The sequence below is a fragment of the Ursus maritimus genome, unplaced genomic scaffold, assembly GCF_017311325.1.
Source record: "Ursus maritimus isolate PB19 unplaced genomic scaffold, ASM1731132v1 scaffold_7, whole genome shotgun sequence".
Classification (NCBI taxonomy): Eukaryota; Metazoa; Chordata; class Mammalia; order Carnivora; family Ursidae; genus Ursus; species Ursus maritimus.
The window spans coordinates 14,138,796-14,157,149 of NW_024426885.1; the positions used below are offsets into that span (position 1 = coordinate 14,138,796).

Below are 18,354 nucleotides of genomic sequence, written 5' to 3' on the forward strand. Positions count from 1 at the left end.
GGGAGAAGGACAGTGGGGCCATTTCCCCCTGCAGATGGGTGTGTGAGCCAGGCCTGGGGATAGCAGATGGCCTCCCACATGGCAGAGAACAGTCCAGCTGGTGCAGGGGTTTATGGGGACAGTCATGATGGTGGGGCAGTGGTGAGGGGCTAGTGGAGGCATCTGATTGGTTAACGAGCTACATCTGATATGTAGGGCAATAGAGAACAGCAGTAGGTGCTCGAGGCTTGGAGTAACCTGATGGAATTGGTGGTTGTGACATGATTCAGGGGAGCAGCCTGGAGACAGTGTGGGGCCCTCTGGGAAGCTCTCCACAGCTCTCTCCCTTTGCCCGTGCTCTTCCCTTTCCCTGGTGTTCTCTCCCCATCTTGTTCACTCAGCGAACTTGTCCTTGAAGATGCCAGTCAAGCACACCACCCTGGGACTGCCTCCCGCACCCCAATCCGCCTGTGGCACTTACCACAGTGTCTAACAAAGAGTGGTAAATAGAACTGTACGGTTTTCTTAATTACAACCTTTGAACTGAAATCATTCACCCTGTTTTGGCCTGAAAACTCGCAGTTGGATTCTCATGAATTAAATACGCATGTGAGGCATGTCCACGAGACAAGACTAATGGCAGCCTGTTGGGGACGGGGCAGAGGAGAGCACGGACAGACACGCAGGGCTTGAGGGGGATGGGGGGCTGTTTCACGTGCGCCCTCGTGGATGAACTTCCCAGGGAACCCTGAAGTGCTTGCCCTGCAGAGTACTGCTTCATCGTACGGCGATACCACACTTGGTTCATCCATTCTCTTATCGATGGATGTTTGGATTGCTTCCAGTTTTTGGTGAGTATGGAAAAAAAAAAAACCCTGCTGTGAACATTCTGGAACAGATCTTTTTGTGGATGCCTATATATGCACACTTCTCTTGAGTAGAATCCTAGTTGTGGAGTTGCTGGGTGCTAGGGCAGGGATATGTTCAGCTTGGGTAGAAATTCCCCACTGCATATTTAGCTTCTAGAATCTTCTTGTTCACTAACACAGAATGTCCTCAACATTGTGTCCACACCATCAACAGCTTCTAGACTGGGTCTGTGGGGAGAGAGAGGCAGGGAGACGAGGGCAGGGAGAACGGACCTGAGCAGGTGTCCCTGTCACCAGCTCCCACTTTTCCTGTTGGGAGCATTCCTGTGAGCACCTCCTGTGGGTCACCGCCCAGAGGGGAGGTCGCGGCCCTGCGCTCAGACATTCCGTCTCCGTGGGGGTGTGCCTGTCGTGAGTCAGGCCGGTCACTCCGGGTCTGGAGCATTCTGCTCTGCAGAGGAGATGGCTGTTGATTAATTGAGTTCTAGAAGGAGCTGTTAAAGATAACAATGAAGTCAGAGGAGCTGCCCCCACACAGGGTTGGGCTTAATGAAGCAGGCAGGCCTGCGCCCTGGGAGGGACAGGCCTGTGGGACAATAGTAACAAAAAGTCACAGACAGACCACCTGGGCTTACAGATGTCTTTCCTAGTCTCCGGCTTGGGCAGCTGGCCCTCTGCGGATGGTGGGGGGGAGGTGCAAAGTCCCATTCCCCGGGCTTCGGTTCTTGCCTGCCTGGACACTGCAGGGGCTGGCACAGGGTCCTGGAGGCTTGTCCACTTGTGCACGTACAGCACACATGCTCCGGGGGGTGTGTGGGCAGCCGGGGCCGTCTGCGTGGCCTCCCTGTGGCTCCTAAGCACAGAATATGCAGCTTTTCCTGGGGATTCACGTAGTATGTTCCTGTAGTACGGGTAGGCTCCGCCCACCTCGTCAAAGCTGCTTGGTCTCCGGTGGGCCTGGAGATGCTCTGGGAGACACTCTGGGTCCTGCGGCTCGTGGAGCAGCCTGAGGAAGTCAGCCTCACTCCCCGGCAAGTACCTCGGCATGGCCTTTCACTCCCCTGGAAAAGACTTTGAGCAAATTTGGTCCTGGGGGAATTGTTCATTGGTTTTCTTTCTTTGTTTTTATCTCCCTTTCCCGCTCTGGAAGTAGATACTCTATTTTAAATCCTTTCAAGAGGAGTTTCTCTTGAAATTTTGCCATGCCGGCTTACCTTAGCAAAATCTTAAGTTAACCAATATCTTAACCCAGTTTACTAATTCTCTCTTTGTAAGAGTGCCAATCCCTCACTGAAGGTTTTGTATAAAACAGAGTAAGAATGAGGGATTTTAAACTTAAAAAATCTTTGAAAGTCTCGGAAAGGACTTTCTGTCCCTCCTGCTAGCGTGGAAATGTTTGGCTACCATGTGAGCAGTGTTCTGTGTACAGGGCCAGGCCACCGGTGCAGAGAGGGCATTTGGTTCCTGTGGATGTCCAGTATCCTGGGGAGCTCCCCCTATGGGTCCCCCCTGTCCAGGTTGCAGTGGATGGTTCATGCCCTTGTCTTCTCTTTTTCTCTATCTTCTGGAAGCAGCAATATCTCAGTCAGGTTCCCGAACACCTACCAGCCCCAGGACCCTGGCTCAGGGGCAGCAGCACATACAAGTAGTTACACAGAAGAATGTTCCAAGGCTGATGCGGTTTGCCCTCCTGACAAGACGGGGCGGTGACCTCAGCTGACAGCTAGTTACGGCTGCAGGTTATTGGGCATCTTCTAGCATGGGTTCCAGAATCCCTCGAAACTGCCTGTCTGCGGGAGAAGCCCTGACAAGTCGTCCAAGTGCAGCTCTCCATCAGGATGGAGTATGGCCTTTGGCTCTGTCCAGAGCATCTAGGGGAAAAGTGAAAACACAGCTGGTGGCTGGGGCGCCGTCCCTGTCCTGGGCCCGGGTCCACACGCTGCCGAAGAGCAGGGTGTCTGGGGAGAAGCCTGTGCGCTCGCAGAGTCCGGGACGGGCAGCCAGCCCCGCTGCTGGACAAGTTCTGGGAGAATCGCTGTGGACTCTGCCAGGCAGAGAGGTTGGCGGCTTCCCAGGGATGGAGGGAGGGCAGGAGGGAGTGGTGACCAGGGTGGGTGAGGGTGACTAACGTCTGCTTCCAGGGAGGAAGACCGTGCTCCTGAGTGCAGGCGGGACCTGGGACAGTTTTCCTTACAGGGTGGTTTCCAGCAGCTCTTCGATTTTTTTTTTTTAAGTTGAGATCACATATCATAAAAAAATTAACTTACCATAAAATTCACCATTTTAAAGTATACAACTCAGTGGCTCTTAGGACATCCACAAGGTTGTGCAACCATTGCCACCATCAAATTCCAGAATATTTTCATCACCCTGAAAAGAAGCTCATGCCCGTTCGCAGCCCCTCCCTGATTCCACTCCCTCCGCAGCTCTCATTTCTTGCGTGCAGTGCTGCCAGCTGCCCTGGGTACAGACTCTGGCCAGTTACAGAGTCCTGGAACCTCGGGCCTGGAGTGTGGTGGAGGGAAGGAGCTCAGGCATTGGGGACAGGCACTTAGGAGTGTGTGATTTCAGGAAGATGCTTAACCTCTCTGTGCCATGGTTTCCTCTGCTGTTAAATGGGGCTAATAGCTACATATTATCTACCTCATTGGGTTGTTTGTAAGGATAAAACGAGACACTGTATAAGTAATAACAGCTACACTTGTTAAGACCTTTGCCTGCATTATTCTTATTTAATATTTATTAATCCTGCAAAGTAAAAGTTATTATTACCCTATTTAATACAAAAAGAAAACCGAGCCACAGAGAAGTTTAGTAACTTGTTCAAGGTTGCCCAACTATGAATCTGTTTTTAGCTGCAAAGCATGGAAAACTTGGCTTTATCTTGTTTCAAGAAAAAGGAAATTAGTTAGGACATGGAATGGAAAGTCTAGAAGACCAGCAAGCCCCAAGGCAGGTGCATTTGGCAGCTCATGGACCCTGTCAAGAACGGAAGGAGGTTCTTTTGATGGTATGTGCATCTCAGGCTGGTGGCAAGATGGTGCCCACAGGCTCTTCCTCAGTGCACTGGCTTTAGAGTAAAAATATTTCTTTCCCAGAAGCGTCCAGGTGACTCCATGGGCCAAAACTGGGTCACAAACCCATTCCGACTTCTGTTGTTGGTAAGGGGAAGGGGCTCTCCATGGCTGGTTTCGATTACCCGGGATCAGCCCTGGGTCTGGGGAAAGGTCCCCCCCGGCCCCAGCCTCCATGATCGTCATGTAAAATTGAGGTTTAGTTAAGAAGAGCGAAATGGATTGTGGGTAGACACAGCAGGATCCACCAAGGCCAGTAAGTAAGTGAGCTGGGATTTGGACGAGCCCTCCCCTGGGCTTCACCACGCTGCGACACAGCCTCCACACAGCTCCTGATGGCTAGTATGTGCGTAGTGGATCTAGGCTGAATGCACGAATCTATACAGTCTAGTTCCCACCCACCCCCAGTTTTTCTCCAACTGAGTGGTTGAACCCCTCTTGTGATGGGGAACTCAGTGCCGTACCAGGCTTTTCCTTTTCCCGTTTGACAATTAAGTGCCACGGCTCCCTCTTAGATTATTAGAAAAAGATCTGCTCTGGGTGTGAAACTTGGAAAATGGCGCCTACTCTAGGTGATAGAGCCCTTCATTTCATGGCTTGGGGTGGTTCCGTTGTGGTAAGAAATGGTACCCCTGCCTATGGGGTGATGCGGCTTTGCTTCGGAGACATCCTCCCCCAAGGCAGGCGCCTTTGTGCCGTGCACAAGCTGTCTCTTCTGGTAAGACCCTCTCCAGAGGGTCTCAGCTGGCAGGGCACGGGCAGAGCGTGGGAAGTTCGTGCTCGTGTTCCCCAGCTGGGGGCACACCTGGGCTAAGGGCACCCCTTCCTGCCTGGAGATGGTACAACTCTCTCTCATCAGGAAGGTTCAGCTGTTGTCTCCCCGAACCCTCACTTCCTGTTCTGCCTCTCCCTTACCTCTCCCCAGGGACAGATAGCGAATGTTTGGGAAGTGAAAGAGTCCCCTGCCTCTGTCTATAACTTCAGTACAGTCAGCACCGCTGGGGACTGAGCCGCCCCAAGGCTGTTCATGATGGAAATTGGGGGAGGCTAAGCCAGGGTCTTCCTGGGGCCCAGGGAGGTGGCCTCTTTTCCTTGGAGCGGGGCAGAGCTTTTTCATCGACTTGTTCAGTTTTGAAGTGTGCTTCACTGTAGAGAACAGGAGAGCCTGCATTTCATTCCCTGGTGGGAGTGGGGCAGGTGGCTTCCCAGATCCTCCTCTTTCCTTCTGAAAGTGCCCCTGGGGTGAGCAGATGGGCTGAGCAGTGAAGTTGGACCAGACAGTCTCTCTCACCCGTGGCAGCACCAGCCCTGTTCCCCTCGCTTGGAGTTTCCCTGAGGGTTCCATGTGCCAAGTTTCTGTCCAGTGGGTCTTTTTATCCTTGATTAACAAGCCTGGAGAAGCACCTTTGAAAGGAAATGCATTCGCTCACTGCACATCTGTGGGCGCCCGGCCAGTCCCCTGGTGTAGGCACATGGCCTATTTTGCGACAGCAGTTGGACCGATTTGATGATGATGATGATGATGATGGTAACGATAATAAATAACATCTATAATTTACTGAGTGCTTGCCATGCACGGGGTTTATAGGTATTATTTCATTCTGTCCTTAGAGCGACCCTATAAAATATATCACCATCATCGTGATCCGCCCATCCTCCCAGTTTCCAGGAGAGAAAACCGAGGTGCTGAGAAATAAAGTAGCTCACCCAAAGCCATGCATCTGGGAAGTGGCTATGTTGGGATTTGAACTCAAGCTTTTCTGACTCTGAACTTGTACCTTTAACTTCCATGTTATCAGCAGCCCCTCCCATGATCTCTGGATTTGAAGAATTAAGGGTTTCCAAATGGAGAGCCCTAATGGGCTTCAGAGTCCATAGAAAGACAAGCTCCACAGTCTTCTGAGCCTGGAGGCAGAGCTAGCCAGCTGGGGCTTGGGAATGCCCGTGACTGTGCCCTCCTGATTTTCCTCACGCTGTTTGCTCATCTGTGAAATGGGGATTTATGTTCACATCTCTCTTGTAGCTTCATCTGTCATGAGCAGTGGCACCTGTTGGACACATGACATTGGGCAGGCAGTTGGAGAACTGTGGAGCTGGGTGGCATCCTGACAGCATGGTCTTCTTTCTTAACCTTGTAGGCCCTACTTTTCTCATCCATGGAATGGGAAGAGTCACAGCACCTCACAGCCCCCGCACACAGCAGGATTTCATGAGTCAGACCTGTAAAGCTCGGAGCTCGGCACGAGATTCGCATTCGGTGGTTGTTGACTATGATAGCTTTCCTGGTAGATTTCTGGGTTTGTACATTTCTAATAATTTCAAATTAATGATGTAAGTCTGAATAAACTTGTACAAGAGCCTAGAGTCAAAACTGTGCATAAATAGCTGACCCCAGTAAGGAATGCAGCAGATGGTGGGTGGGGGCTGTTATTTATTTCTGAAGGCTTCTCATGAGTTATGTCCTTTGTTTACTGAAACATAGTGACAGAGCCCTGAGAATATGGCTTCCCACTTCACAGAGGGAGAAGGTGTGTCCAGAGAGAGGTGACCGTTCACACCTGGGCATTCTCCAGCTGCCTGGCCTGCCCAGTTCTGCATCATCGTCGGGAGCCATTTGTTTTCCTCACATCCCTCTAGGAACAACAGCCAAAGAGCCAACTCTGGCTTTGCCCTTCCTGTTCCTAAGCTGTCTTGGTTCTGAGAGACCTGCCCCTTGGCGCTGCTGCCCAAGCTGGTGGCCCTGCTGCCCCCTTTACTCTTTTATTGCTCATTTGAACCACGATCCAGTATAGGCCCATGGATTGCAATGATTGGAGTCACTGTGTCTCTTAAGTGTCTTTTAAGCTGTAGGAGTCAGTCCCTGGGGCTGATCAGGATGACAGAGGAACTTATTAGAAATGCAAATTTTCAGTGGTCCCAGACCTGTCAGAGTAGAAACTTTGGGGTGGGGTTGGGGCCAGCAATCTGTTTTAACACACTTTCTTGATCATTCTGATCAGGAGTCTGAGACTCTTTGATCTCTAGGTTTCCCCTCCTTTCCTGTATATTTCCTTTGTAATTTACTTCTTGGGGAAGCCTGGCTCTTGTCACGTAGCAGTTCCCCCAGCCTGGGTTTTGCTGGTTGATCCCCGGGTGCCAATGACAGAGTTCCTCTTTCCTCCCTGCTGAGGACGAAGGGAAGACTCTGCTCCCTCAAACAGAGGGAGCTGACTTTTGGAAGACACTGCAGAAGTGGGGTGCCCTCCAGGCACAGGATGGGGCTGGAGCAAACACAGATGTTCCAGGCTCTGTGAAAAGGTTTGCTATGGCCAGGAAAGGGGGGCCATGGAAGGAGGAGAGGCCAAAGAGGGGAGCGGGGATGGACTTTCAAGGGCCCAGTGCTGGTGGTGGGAGAGACTTCATCTTGTGGGGCATGGGAATTGAAGGCCCTGACAGTGGTGGACTTTGAGCAGACCTTGGTTTGACCAGATAGCTCTGCCTGCAGGGGAGCATGACTTTGAGGGGGGTGGACCTGGAGCAGGGAGCCCGAGACACACTGGAGGGAGCCCTGGTAAGTGTCGGCAAGATCTGGACCAAGGCTGTGGTGGTGAAGTTGCAGAGGAGGGAGTGAATGTGAGAGATGCGAAGACTCTCTCACAGGAATGACTTGGCTTGAGAATGCAGTGAGACGGGAGGGAGGAGTCTGGGAGCTCTATCTGGGAGCTATGGTGGTTGCACTGGCCAAAGGGGCCGTCTAAGGAGACAGGCGGGTCTGGGTGCTTTGAGAGCTGATCGCACGTTGTTGGAGGTAGGTAACTCAGCACATGCATTACCAACATTCTGACTCAGAGGGGTCAGTGCCTCAGTTGGGAAAGACCTCTACCCCTCCAGATCTGTGGATAGTCACTGAATCCACTTTTGGGCGTACATAGAAATCCACCTGTCCATCTACCTATCCATCCATCCTTTTATCCATCCACTCAACTCTCCATCCACCTACCTGTCTCTCCATCCATCTGTCCATCCATCTATCCCTTCTTTTATCTATCCATCCATCTGTCCATCCATCTATCCCTTCTTTTATCTATCCATCCATCTGTCCATCCATCTATCCATTCTTTTATCTATCCATCCATCTGTCCATCCATCTATCCATTCTTTTATCTATCCATCCGTCCAACTACTCAACATTTATTGAATGCCTGTGACATGTCAGGAGCTGAGGAATCAGAGAGGAATTGAAATAGAGCCCTGCTCAGATGAGCCCAAGGTCCATGGAACAGAAGCCAGGTGGACGGAAGTATCTTAATACTGTGTGTGGGGTGATCTGGGTTCCAGGGGTCAGGGCCTTGAGGTTGCTGGATATAATTCATGAAGGTTAGTAGGAAGAACTCTTGGTCTAGAAACCATTTCCTCACCTCCCCTGACAGTGGCCCGGACACACATGTGCATGTGAATCCCCCCCACCGTGGTCTGGGTTTGCAGGGACTTGTGGGGCTCACTGTCTCTCAGGAAATCCAGCTGCTCCAGTTCTCTCTCGTTGGGGCACTTCATCTCCTGAACCATCCTTGGGGGTAGTTAAGTGGAAGATGCTGCCTAGTGTCAGGATGGGCCTGGGGGTGCCCCCCACCCGGCTGTGCTTGGTGCTGTGGCTTCTGCCACTATAAATACTCATTTCCATAATTATTATTTAGCATTTGGAGAGCAGCTATTTTACACTCGGTGTTCTTTGTAGCCAGGAGGGTCTCCCAGTTCATGCCAATAAAATTTCCATTTACTCTGGACATCAACCATGGTGATTAAAAAAAAAACAACCATAAATTATTTACTGAAATGGAAGTTCAGCTTACAGTAATAATGCATTAGTTCAGCTAGCCATGAAGCCTGTTATAGGGTAATAAATTTTTTTTATTTTCGTTCTTAAAAGATTTTTGCCCGTAACCTACACATGACCTTGAGCTGATCAATTTTCGAAGATGACAGTGCAGGGAGGGCATATAAGGAGAAAGAGGAAGGGAGAGCTTACCTCAAATAGCCCGATTTTAGGCAATTTTCAGCAAATACCTGTTATCTCACAGCTAGCGAGGGAAAGAAATGAAAATATATATTGCATTTTTTTAAATCATAAGGACCAGACCTTAAAAATCCTTTTGAAATTGAGCATTTATTTGATAGATACATAAATCTGGCAGCTGGAAAGAAGGGCTATTCAGAAAAGCTGGGGAGTCACCATTGTTGAGACCACCTGTCATTTCACATGAGCCTAGAGCCTTGTGGAAGAAAGTCACCCCAACGGTTCTGTCTTCATTTTTTTTTTCAATGTCGTATTTATGGAGAGGGATCAATTTTATGTATCTCAGAAAGTCTACAATTCTGCTCACGGCCACTTGCTGACTAATGTCTCCAGCAGAGAAGAATGACAAGCGAGTTCATGAATTATGGCTGGCTTTGACGTTTCTTATCAAGACCGTTTTTTATTTTAGGAACATCTGCCTTGATTAAAGTCATTAGAGCCAGGAGCAAATAAAAATGTGTCTGATTTTCACATGTCTGGCATTTTATAACAGGAATCCTGATGAAACTGGTATCTTAATTCTCACACCCCTAAGGCAATGAATATTAACCTAGTAAGTTCAACTAGTTTCTCCTCCCTTATCTGGTTTGGGGTTCTAAAAAAAAAAATCCTGTGGCAGGAGACTTGTTGGTTGAGTCAGACTTTTACTTATTTATATCCTCTACTTCGCTGCAAAGATATTTTCATACCCCTCTTTGCTGCAAAAATTATTTTAAAAGTGACTCGGTTGAAGGATGTGTTTAGGAGGTGGGTTCCGGGTTGAGTGAACCTAGAAACATCCTTATCAAATTATTTGTATAGTCACACAAACTAAAAATAAAAAATCGCATAGTAAATACACAAGACAGAAGTGACGTTAAATTATCTGAAACTAATAGGAAAGGAGACCTGGCAGTTGTTTTCTCTTGGCTTACTAGAGAGCTTCATGGTTTCTTTCTCCTTGGCTTGACCATCATTCTGTGGCTGATTGCATTCTTGAAATGTTCAGGGTTTTTCTGATTCTGTGATGTGAAATCATCAGATCCCTCTGTGTTACCACATTTCAGGGGGATGTTGGGCTGGACGTGGAAGATACTGTGAGTGTCTGTTTAACGTAGCTGTACCAGTGGAGTAGGTATTTCTTAGAACTCCCAGGTCCCTCAGCTCTGTCCTTGATGACACTTTCTGGTGGAGTATTTTTCTGTAATCTCTGTTTGCCACTCTTCTCTCCCAACCTCCACAGATGGGTCTCAGTGCTCTTTCCATCAGTTTCCTTTCTGGCCCCCAAGCCTGCACTCTAAAAATCTCTATCCTTTGGGGGCTTTTAGCTTTGCCTTCTTTGTCATCTCCCGTGTGCTCGGGCCCCCTGTATGTCCTTGAACTGGTATATCACATGGGTGGGTGTATTCACGGGGCAGATGTTATTGTATTGGCTTTCCTTGTCCACAATTAGTGACAGTTGGTATGTCTTACTGTGGAGTATGGCCGATGTGGAAGTGGTCGGTGGCCAGGACACGCAGGCGGTACCTTGTGCATCTAGACATTCCATATATCAACTTTTTTCTGTTGCCTCTTATCTCAGATCTGTCAAATATCCATAGATCAATAGATAATATTCCATGGACCCTGTTGTGTTTATTCCTAATTACTTACCTACTGAACGGGAGCTCTCCAGCTTGATTGAGACGATTAGCATGCTAGAAATTGTCCATACCCCTCAGGGCCTGAAATCGCCTTTTCCATATTCTTTTCCCCATGAATTTTGGAGCACCACTCGGACATCCTAAACAGTTAAATAATAGAACAAAGTCTTCAGTTCTGGCTCTGCGTATGCCTGTGCGGAATTGGTACACCTTAACTGGTGAGTTCCCTTCGATTTGGGATATGGAGAGCTCTAGTTGTGGGCGTGCACGATAGGCCTGCATCTATGAAAATGTTACTCCTCCAAGCCTCTGTGCAAATCAGTTTTAAATCATCACATGGTACAGCTGCATTTTCACTTCTGACCGAGAAGGTCCACGAGGGTCCATTGCCTCTAGGCCTGGTTGAGTGATCAGCAAGGGGTTAGGGTGGGGGAGGTACAGTGAGGAGCAAGAAAATCCTTGGTTCTTGTCCTCACGTATCCTGGAGTCCTCTGGGGGCCCAAGGCATGTGTTCAACGTGTGGCCCAACACATGCTCTTTTGCAAGTCAGTGGGACGTGCTCTGGGAAGAGCTGAGTGATGGGATAATTAGAACCAAGCAGACAGCGGGGTGGATGGTTTGTCTGCGGATAATAGCTTGTTTGCTAATTGCCAACACCAGATTTACTGGGCAATTAGACATTTGGTGTCTTCCAACACCTTCTGTGAGGATGTGGACACATGGCCGCGGGCCGCACAGGTAGCAGGTGGAGAGAAGGTGGATCCCACTGCTGGATGGCGTCTTTCTGCAGGCTGCCCAAGGGGCCGTGGGCAGGGCAGAGTTCTCGCCGACAGGCGGGAAGGACCATCTGGCTGGACTCCCTAGCAGAGAGGCTGGATTCCCCCTGCTCTATGGAAGAGGGTGCCCTTGGCTGGGAGATTAGCAAAGAGGATGGACATCAGCAGGCTGGGCCAGAAGCCGGGCTTACATCTCTGTTCTCTTTTCAAGAACACAAAGCCATGAGTGCTCCTGGGAATCAGAAATTGCTTTCCCTCTAAGACGAGCAAGTTGAGTTTTTTTAATGAAAATTTTTTTATTGTGATAAAGTATACATAACATAAAATTTGCCCTTTTAACCATTTTTGAGTGTACGAATCAGGGACATGAATTGCATTCAGTGTTGTGCAACCACTGTCACTACTATTTGCAGCACTTGCCCTCACTCTGAATAGAAACACAGCACTCCCCATTCCTTCCTCCTCCCTCCCAGTCCCTGGTAACCTCTGATCTGCTTTCTGTCTCTATGAACTTGCCTATTCTAGATATTTCATGTATGTGGAATTACAGAATACTTGTTCTGTTGTGTCCAGCTTATTTTGCTTGGCATAATGTTTTCTAGATTCCTCCATGTGATAGCGTGCATAAGAACCTATTTCTTTTTTACAGCTGAGTAATATTCCCTCATATGGATATGCCACATTTTGTTTACTCATCTGTTGAAGGAGACTTGGCTTGTGTCCACTTTTTGGTTATTATGAATAATATCACAGTGAACGTGCACATACAAGTGTCTGTTTGAATCCCTGTTTTCAGTTCTTTTGGGTAGACGCCTAGGTGTGGAATTGCTGGGTCCTATGGTAATTCTATATTTGACTTTTTGAGGAACCACTAAACTGTTTTCCATAGCAGCTGTACCATTTTGCACTCCCACTGGCTATCTGCAAAGGTTCCAGTGTCTCCATATTCTTGCCAACATTTGTTCGTTCTTTTTTCTTTATAGCCGCCATCTTACCAGGTATGAAGCCGTATCTCAGTGTGGTTTTGATTTGCATTTCTCTAATAACTAATGATATTAAACATCTTTCCACGTGCTTGTTGGCCATTTGTGTGTCTTCCTTGGAGAAATGTCTGGTGAAGTCCTTTGCCCAGCCGGTTGGTTTCAGGCCACTGTACATACTCGCCTCTCCGCGTTTTCTCCCAGGGGTTGGAACAGGAGGAGGGAGACCAGATGCCTGCAGAGAGTGGAGGTGGCTGTGCAGATTTGAAGGCTCGCGTTCACCCTTTCGTGATTCATTTCATTCCCTCGGCCCATTTGGCACCCACGGTAATGATGCTATTTGAGTTCTCACCGAGCAGGAAAAAACAAAACCCAGTAAGTGTGTGGGATTCACCAAAGCGATGTGGTAGCAGAGGCAGATGGAGCCGCTGCCGTACTGCCCTAGAAGCGGACGGGCTTTTCGCAGACACCTCACACCCTCTGGGTTGCCTTGCCCACCAGTGTGTTTTAGCAAATCACCCATTTCTCCCTACCAGGCAGGAGGCTGCGTACTAGATGGAGCGGTATTTGCAGGGCACCCCTGCTTGCGCCGGGGATCTGTGGGTGCCTAGGGTCTCTCGCCGTCGGTGCTCCGCTGCGGTGCCGGCCCTGCCAGTCCTGGGTGGAGCTTCCAGCAGGGACAGTGTGACTTCTCCTTGGGCGCTCATTCCTGGGGGAGGGCCACCGGGCGCTGGCAAGGTGTCAGGGCGAATGGCCACACCTGCAGAGTTGCGAGACTAGCCGGGCAATCGACACAATGATGCTCGGGCGGCTTTGCTGTTGGCTCTTCTCTGGTTTGACCTCATGTCTGTTGTGGGGCCCCAGGTGCGGGGTCCGGGGATGCCGACCTACCTGACTTTCTGCCGCGGTTTTCCATACTGGATGGCAAAAGCCGTCAGGATCACTGAAGAGAGCGGAGTTCCCCACGTTGTGATGCGGCTTCCTGCCACAGGAAGGGGGGAGGTGATGTGTCCACGAAGCCAGGACGTTCTTTCTGGAAGCTGCGTTCTTGTCCTTTATTCCTGTAATAGGGCTCGTTGATCTGCGGGGTAGGGCGAGGACCCTGAATACTCCTCCCAAAAAATGCACACAGACGTTCGCTCAGGCGGCTGCAGGTTCCTCTGGCCCCTCGTGGTGCCCGGTGAGGATCCGGCTCTTTAGTGAGCACAAGCCTGGACGTGAAGCCAGGTGGGGATCGGGCAGCGTCTGTGAGAAGTGGGAGTTGGGTGGGACCTAGTGAGAGGCCTGGTGGTCACGGGGAGAGAAGGAACGTTTCATTTGGTCGTTCCGACTACCAGACACAAACGAATGCCAGAACAGACAGGCCGTGTGTGTGGCGGGGTTCAGGCTTCCCGGGGGCAACAGCGCCCGCCCGTAGCAGGAAGCCCCTGGCTTGTTCCTGCCCCGGCTCAGCCCACACTGCTTCTAAGCAGGGCTTCTGTCTTTCCTTTCAGAGACAGCCCCGACGTCTGCATATTCCTCTCCGGCCCGGAGTCTGGGGGACACAGGAATAACGCCGCTGTCCCCTTCCCATATCGTGGTAAGAAACGCGTCCACGCGCAGGGGTGCGTGCTGATGATCTTTGCTTTCTGATCTGCTCTCACCAGCCAGGCTGCTGGGCAGCCTCTCACCTCCGTGGGTGGGGAGGTCATGGTCCCGGGACTCGCCATGTGAGCCCACCGAGCCCCTTCCCCACCCTGGGCCTGAAAAGGCTGTCTGTTGTGTGGCTGGTGCTTCTGGAACTGTTGGCCTGGGTGCCTCGCAGGCTGGGTGGCAACATCCCTTTAGAGATTGAGGGCCCAGAGACTGGGAGGCATCCTTTTGGAAGGGAGCAGCCCCCTCTGGCCAGGGCATCAGTGAAAAGCAGCGGCTTTTCCACTGCAGTTAACCGCCGGGTCCGCAAGCCTGTGGCTGGGCTGGCTTCTGCATCAGCTGGCCCGGGAGAGAAGACCTGGATGGGGAGGGGGCTGCAGACTGGGCATTTGCTCCCACCCTACCCCTCCCTGGAAAGATGGAGTTTTGTGGGGCACCTGTTCAAGGGACTTACACGTAGCCGACCAGAGAAGAGCCCCCGGGAGGGGTGGCTTTGCAGGAGCCACCGCTGGGTAGGACCACCAGCTGGTCCTGGTTTTCCTGGAACTGTCTGGGTTTCACCGTACTCAGTGTCCTGGAACTCCTTCAGTCCTGGGAGACTGGGAGGCTGGCCTCCTATGGCTCGGTCCTCCCACTGCGAGTTTCCAGACAGCACCCTGAGGGGTCCCCGTAAGAGCTTCAGGGTCACCTTGGGGTGTGTGGGGATGGGGGTCTGTGTGAGGAGAGGCCACATGGGTGGGGCTCTCACCCCCTGCTCTAAGCAGTACACTTCAAGCCCAAAGCTTAGTGGTTTATAACTTGAAGTTCTGTGGATATAAAAAAAAGTCTACACTGCTTAAAAAAAAAAAAAAAAAAGGCTTGGAAACCTGGAATGGCCTGCCCCACTCACTTGATGTTGCCAGGATCGCATGGCCAGGGTCCCTGGCATGCAAAGCCCTCCTCCCACACACAACACGCCTGAGCAGATGGAGTGGTCGCTTGGGATGTGGCAAGGCCACAGCTGGCAAAGCATTCTGGGCAGTGTCTGCACAGGAATTCGGGGAGGGCAGTGAGGGAAGGATTGTGTCACTCAGGGAACCCCTGGGCTCCCAGACTGGATGGACTTTCTATGATGAGTCATGTTCATAAGCAATTGATAAAGGGGGTGGTGGGCAGGCTGTGGGCAGGTGTCTTCACCCTGGCAGCCTGGGCCTCCACTCAGGGGGCACCTCCATTTCTCCTGGAGCCACTTGGGTGGGGGGCTGAGGCTGGCCTGGCCTCTCCATAAGGCTCACGGTGTGCCACACACACTTAAGCCAGAATTGTGTCTGTAGAGGTGCACTACTGGGCAGGGTGCAAGGCCAGGCTCGGCCACCTCCACCCACCCCTCATACCTTACTCTGAACACCCGCAGAACGATGCTGACCCGAACGTCTCGGAGCAGCAGACGTTTCTGGTGGTGGTGGCCATTGACTTTGGAACCACGTCCAGTGGCTATGCCTACAGTTTCACCAAGGAGCCGGAATGTATCCACGTGATGAGGTGAGTGTTGTGGGCGGGGAGGGCCGTGTGCGGGCGCCAGTCAGTGTCCCTGTGGAGACTTGGAGGAGGGCCCTGGGGGAGGGATGGGGGATTCGTTTAAGAAGCAGGTGAAGGGCATTTAGTAGGCGGGTCCTGGATGCCGGCCCAGCTCAGCCCAAACCCCCTCTGACCCTTTTGGGTAAACCACGCTCAGCTCTGGGCTCCAGGTTCCTGGTCTGTAAAAGCATTGGTTTAATTCTGAGTCAGTGGGTCTGGGGAAGGGCCTGGACCGGTGTTGGAAACCTGGCTTGGGTTATTGCAGCATGCAGCCCAGGGAAGAGGTGCTGACTTGTAGGGTATCTGTGATGGAGGAGGTCCAAGAGTCAGCTTGGCCACACACTGTGTGAACTTACGCTCTTGCTGGACCTTCTAAACCTCAGTTTCCTCATCTGTGAAATGGAGGTAATGACAGTGTCTGTCTCACGGTGGGTGTGCATATGAAACGAGAGTTCCTATCAAGCTTAGTACAGAGTAAAATGTAAGCAGGGAAGGTGCTAGTCCTTAAATGATAGGAACCAGAAAGCAGAGTTGGGTGAATTTCAGCCAGGTGAACCTAAAGGGTCACCCTGAAGTTGCCCGGAGTCTCTTGGGACACACTCTGTCCTGAGGACACCGCTCCCCTCTTCCGCCTTGCCCCGCCATGCACACAGCAGCCTAGAACAGCCTCTCGTCCTCCCCATCCACACGTGATGGACTGTCTGCGGGGACGCTGCTCTACCCTGGCACCCACGCGGGCTCCTCCAGTCTGGTGCATGGCTCTCCTGCAGAGTCTGTGGTCCCTCAAAGCTTTGGGAGCCAAGGAGTTTATCACTCTGATTTTCCAAATCCAAGGATGGCTCTGAAGATACATTGTGATCGGTTTTGCAGCTCCTTTAGCTAGCCATTGTGGAATTTAATTATGGCTCCCAGAGTAAGGTCTTATGCATTTTTGTAGTGTGCTGCTTAAAACATAAGTCATAATAAAAGTGACCCCCGACTCCAATCTTGGTTTGGATGTCCTAAGAGGCTCCAGAGACCCGTGGGTGTCATATCTTCAGGAAATAATGTAAAGCGAGTCCTAGTGGAGAACCCCAATGACAGCATAGCCCTCTTGTCTAGCCGCCGCCAGGATTCTGCCTCTGGGTCGCTAGACACCTGCTGTGAGGTCTGCTCTGCCGTCCCCAGAGATGGAAACCTGGAAGGGAGAGGAGCATGCTATAAAAAGCTAGAATCAGTGTTTATCAGCTTCTACATAGTTGTTTTAAGAAATGTTATTTCGAAGGGATAGTCTTGCAGCACAACTTGAAAAAAAAAGAAAAAGAAGAGCAGAAATAACATGGCAATAACTCGGGAGGAATCCACACAGTGTCAGCAGCGTTCGGGCCTCTGGAGACATCATCTCCGTTCTTGTAGGCATTTCGGAGGGACGCCCTACCTGAATTTTATTTCAATCAGAACATGTTAACCTTGATACAGACTGACAAAATTATGGTTGAGAAAGCTCAATTTTTTTGTATATTAATAGGAATGAAGGAATAAAAATTGGAAGGGGAAAAGCTCAGGAGGTTCATTGCCTAGTGAAAATGTCAGTTGTTCATGGTAACAGAAAGTTCCGTTTGTGAGCGGTCACGCGTGGTTCCTGCCCCCACACCGTGGCCATTTGGCTCAGTTCTCCCTCGGGACGGCTTGTCCTCCTCCACCCCTCTCCTCTACCCTTGCTTGAGCCCCCTTGCCTCTGCTCCCAGATGAGGCCTGAGCCTCCTCCTCAGCCTCCCTGCTTCCTGTCTCGTTCAGTGTGATCCGGTCAACCACAGCTCTGGTCTGCCGTGCCCCTGCCCTCCAACCCTTAGTGGCTCCCCGTTACTCACTGATTAATTCACTCCCTCCCCAGGGTTCTCTTCAGCCTGGTTCCACACACTTTCCCAATCTCATTTCTCACTTCCCATTTACACACTCCTTCTCCACCCCACCCGATCACTTAGCATCCCTGCACATGCCCTGTGTTCTCCCACCTCTGAGCAGCCTGCAGTGCCCTTCCCTCCTTCAAGATCCTGACAGCTGTCTGTCAGTCCTTCGAGTCTCACCTGAGCCCTGCATTCCTCCCCTTGCCCCACCATCTGGCCCCTCTGCCTTCTCTGACCCCTAGGGCATTTCCTGGGTCCCCCGTTCCCACACGATAAGGCAGGTGTTCATGTATTTGTTTATACCCTACCTTGTTTTAGAGAGGACGCAAGCCAGCTATACATTTGTTTTGAGGGCTTCCAAATTAAAAAAACAGACCCCTCCCGCAAAAAAAGACCAAACCTCCTAGGTTGCGAGTTATTTGAAGGCAGAGACTAAAGGTTTTGTGTCTGTTGCCAGCACCTGGCACACAGTAGGTGCTCAGTAAACGCTGAGTACACAGGTGAAGCTGCCCTCGTTCCTGAGCTAGAACCTGGTGCTTGTCCCTTTCCTTCTTCCTTCTGACTGAAGTCGTGTCTCTGATCACCACTCAACCAGTGGAACCAGAGCGCATCTGTCTCGACCCCTGTGAGCACCCACGTCTGTAAGAATCATGCACACAGTAGGTGCTCAGATCAGTGCCGCCTGAACTGGGATTATGAAGGAAGGTCCCATAACCTCTGCCTTTCCTTGGTGTCAGGCGATGGGAGGGGGGCGACCCCGGGGTGTCCAACCAGAAGACTCCGACCACCATCTTGTTGACCCCGGAGAGGAAGTTCCACAGCTTCGGATACGCCGCCAGGGACTTCTACCACGACCTGGATCCCAACGAGGCCAAGCAGTGGCTGTACCTGGAGAAGTTCAAGATGAAGCTGCATACCACTGGGGT

General features: G+C 51.0%; 1 protein-coding gene across 1 annotated transcript in view; it reads left to right on the forward strand.

Annotated features, from left to right (window-relative positions):
• Positions 1-18,354, forward strand: part of HSPA12A (heat shock protein family A (Hsp70) member 12A) — a 59,928-nt gene that overhangs the window by 16,931 nt on the left and 24,643 nt on the right. Inside the window, exons 5-8 of the mRNA XM_040624315.1 lie at positions 5,414-5,450; positions 13,847-13,932; positions 15,379-15,506; positions 18,166-18,352. Coding sequence (XP_040480249.1) covers positions 5,414-5,450; positions 13,847-13,932; positions 15,379-15,506; positions 18,166-18,352 — 438 coding nt within the window. The remainder of the gene's footprint in view (positions 1-5,413; positions 5,451-13,846; positions 13,933-15,378; positions 15,507-18,165; positions 18,353-18,354) is intronic.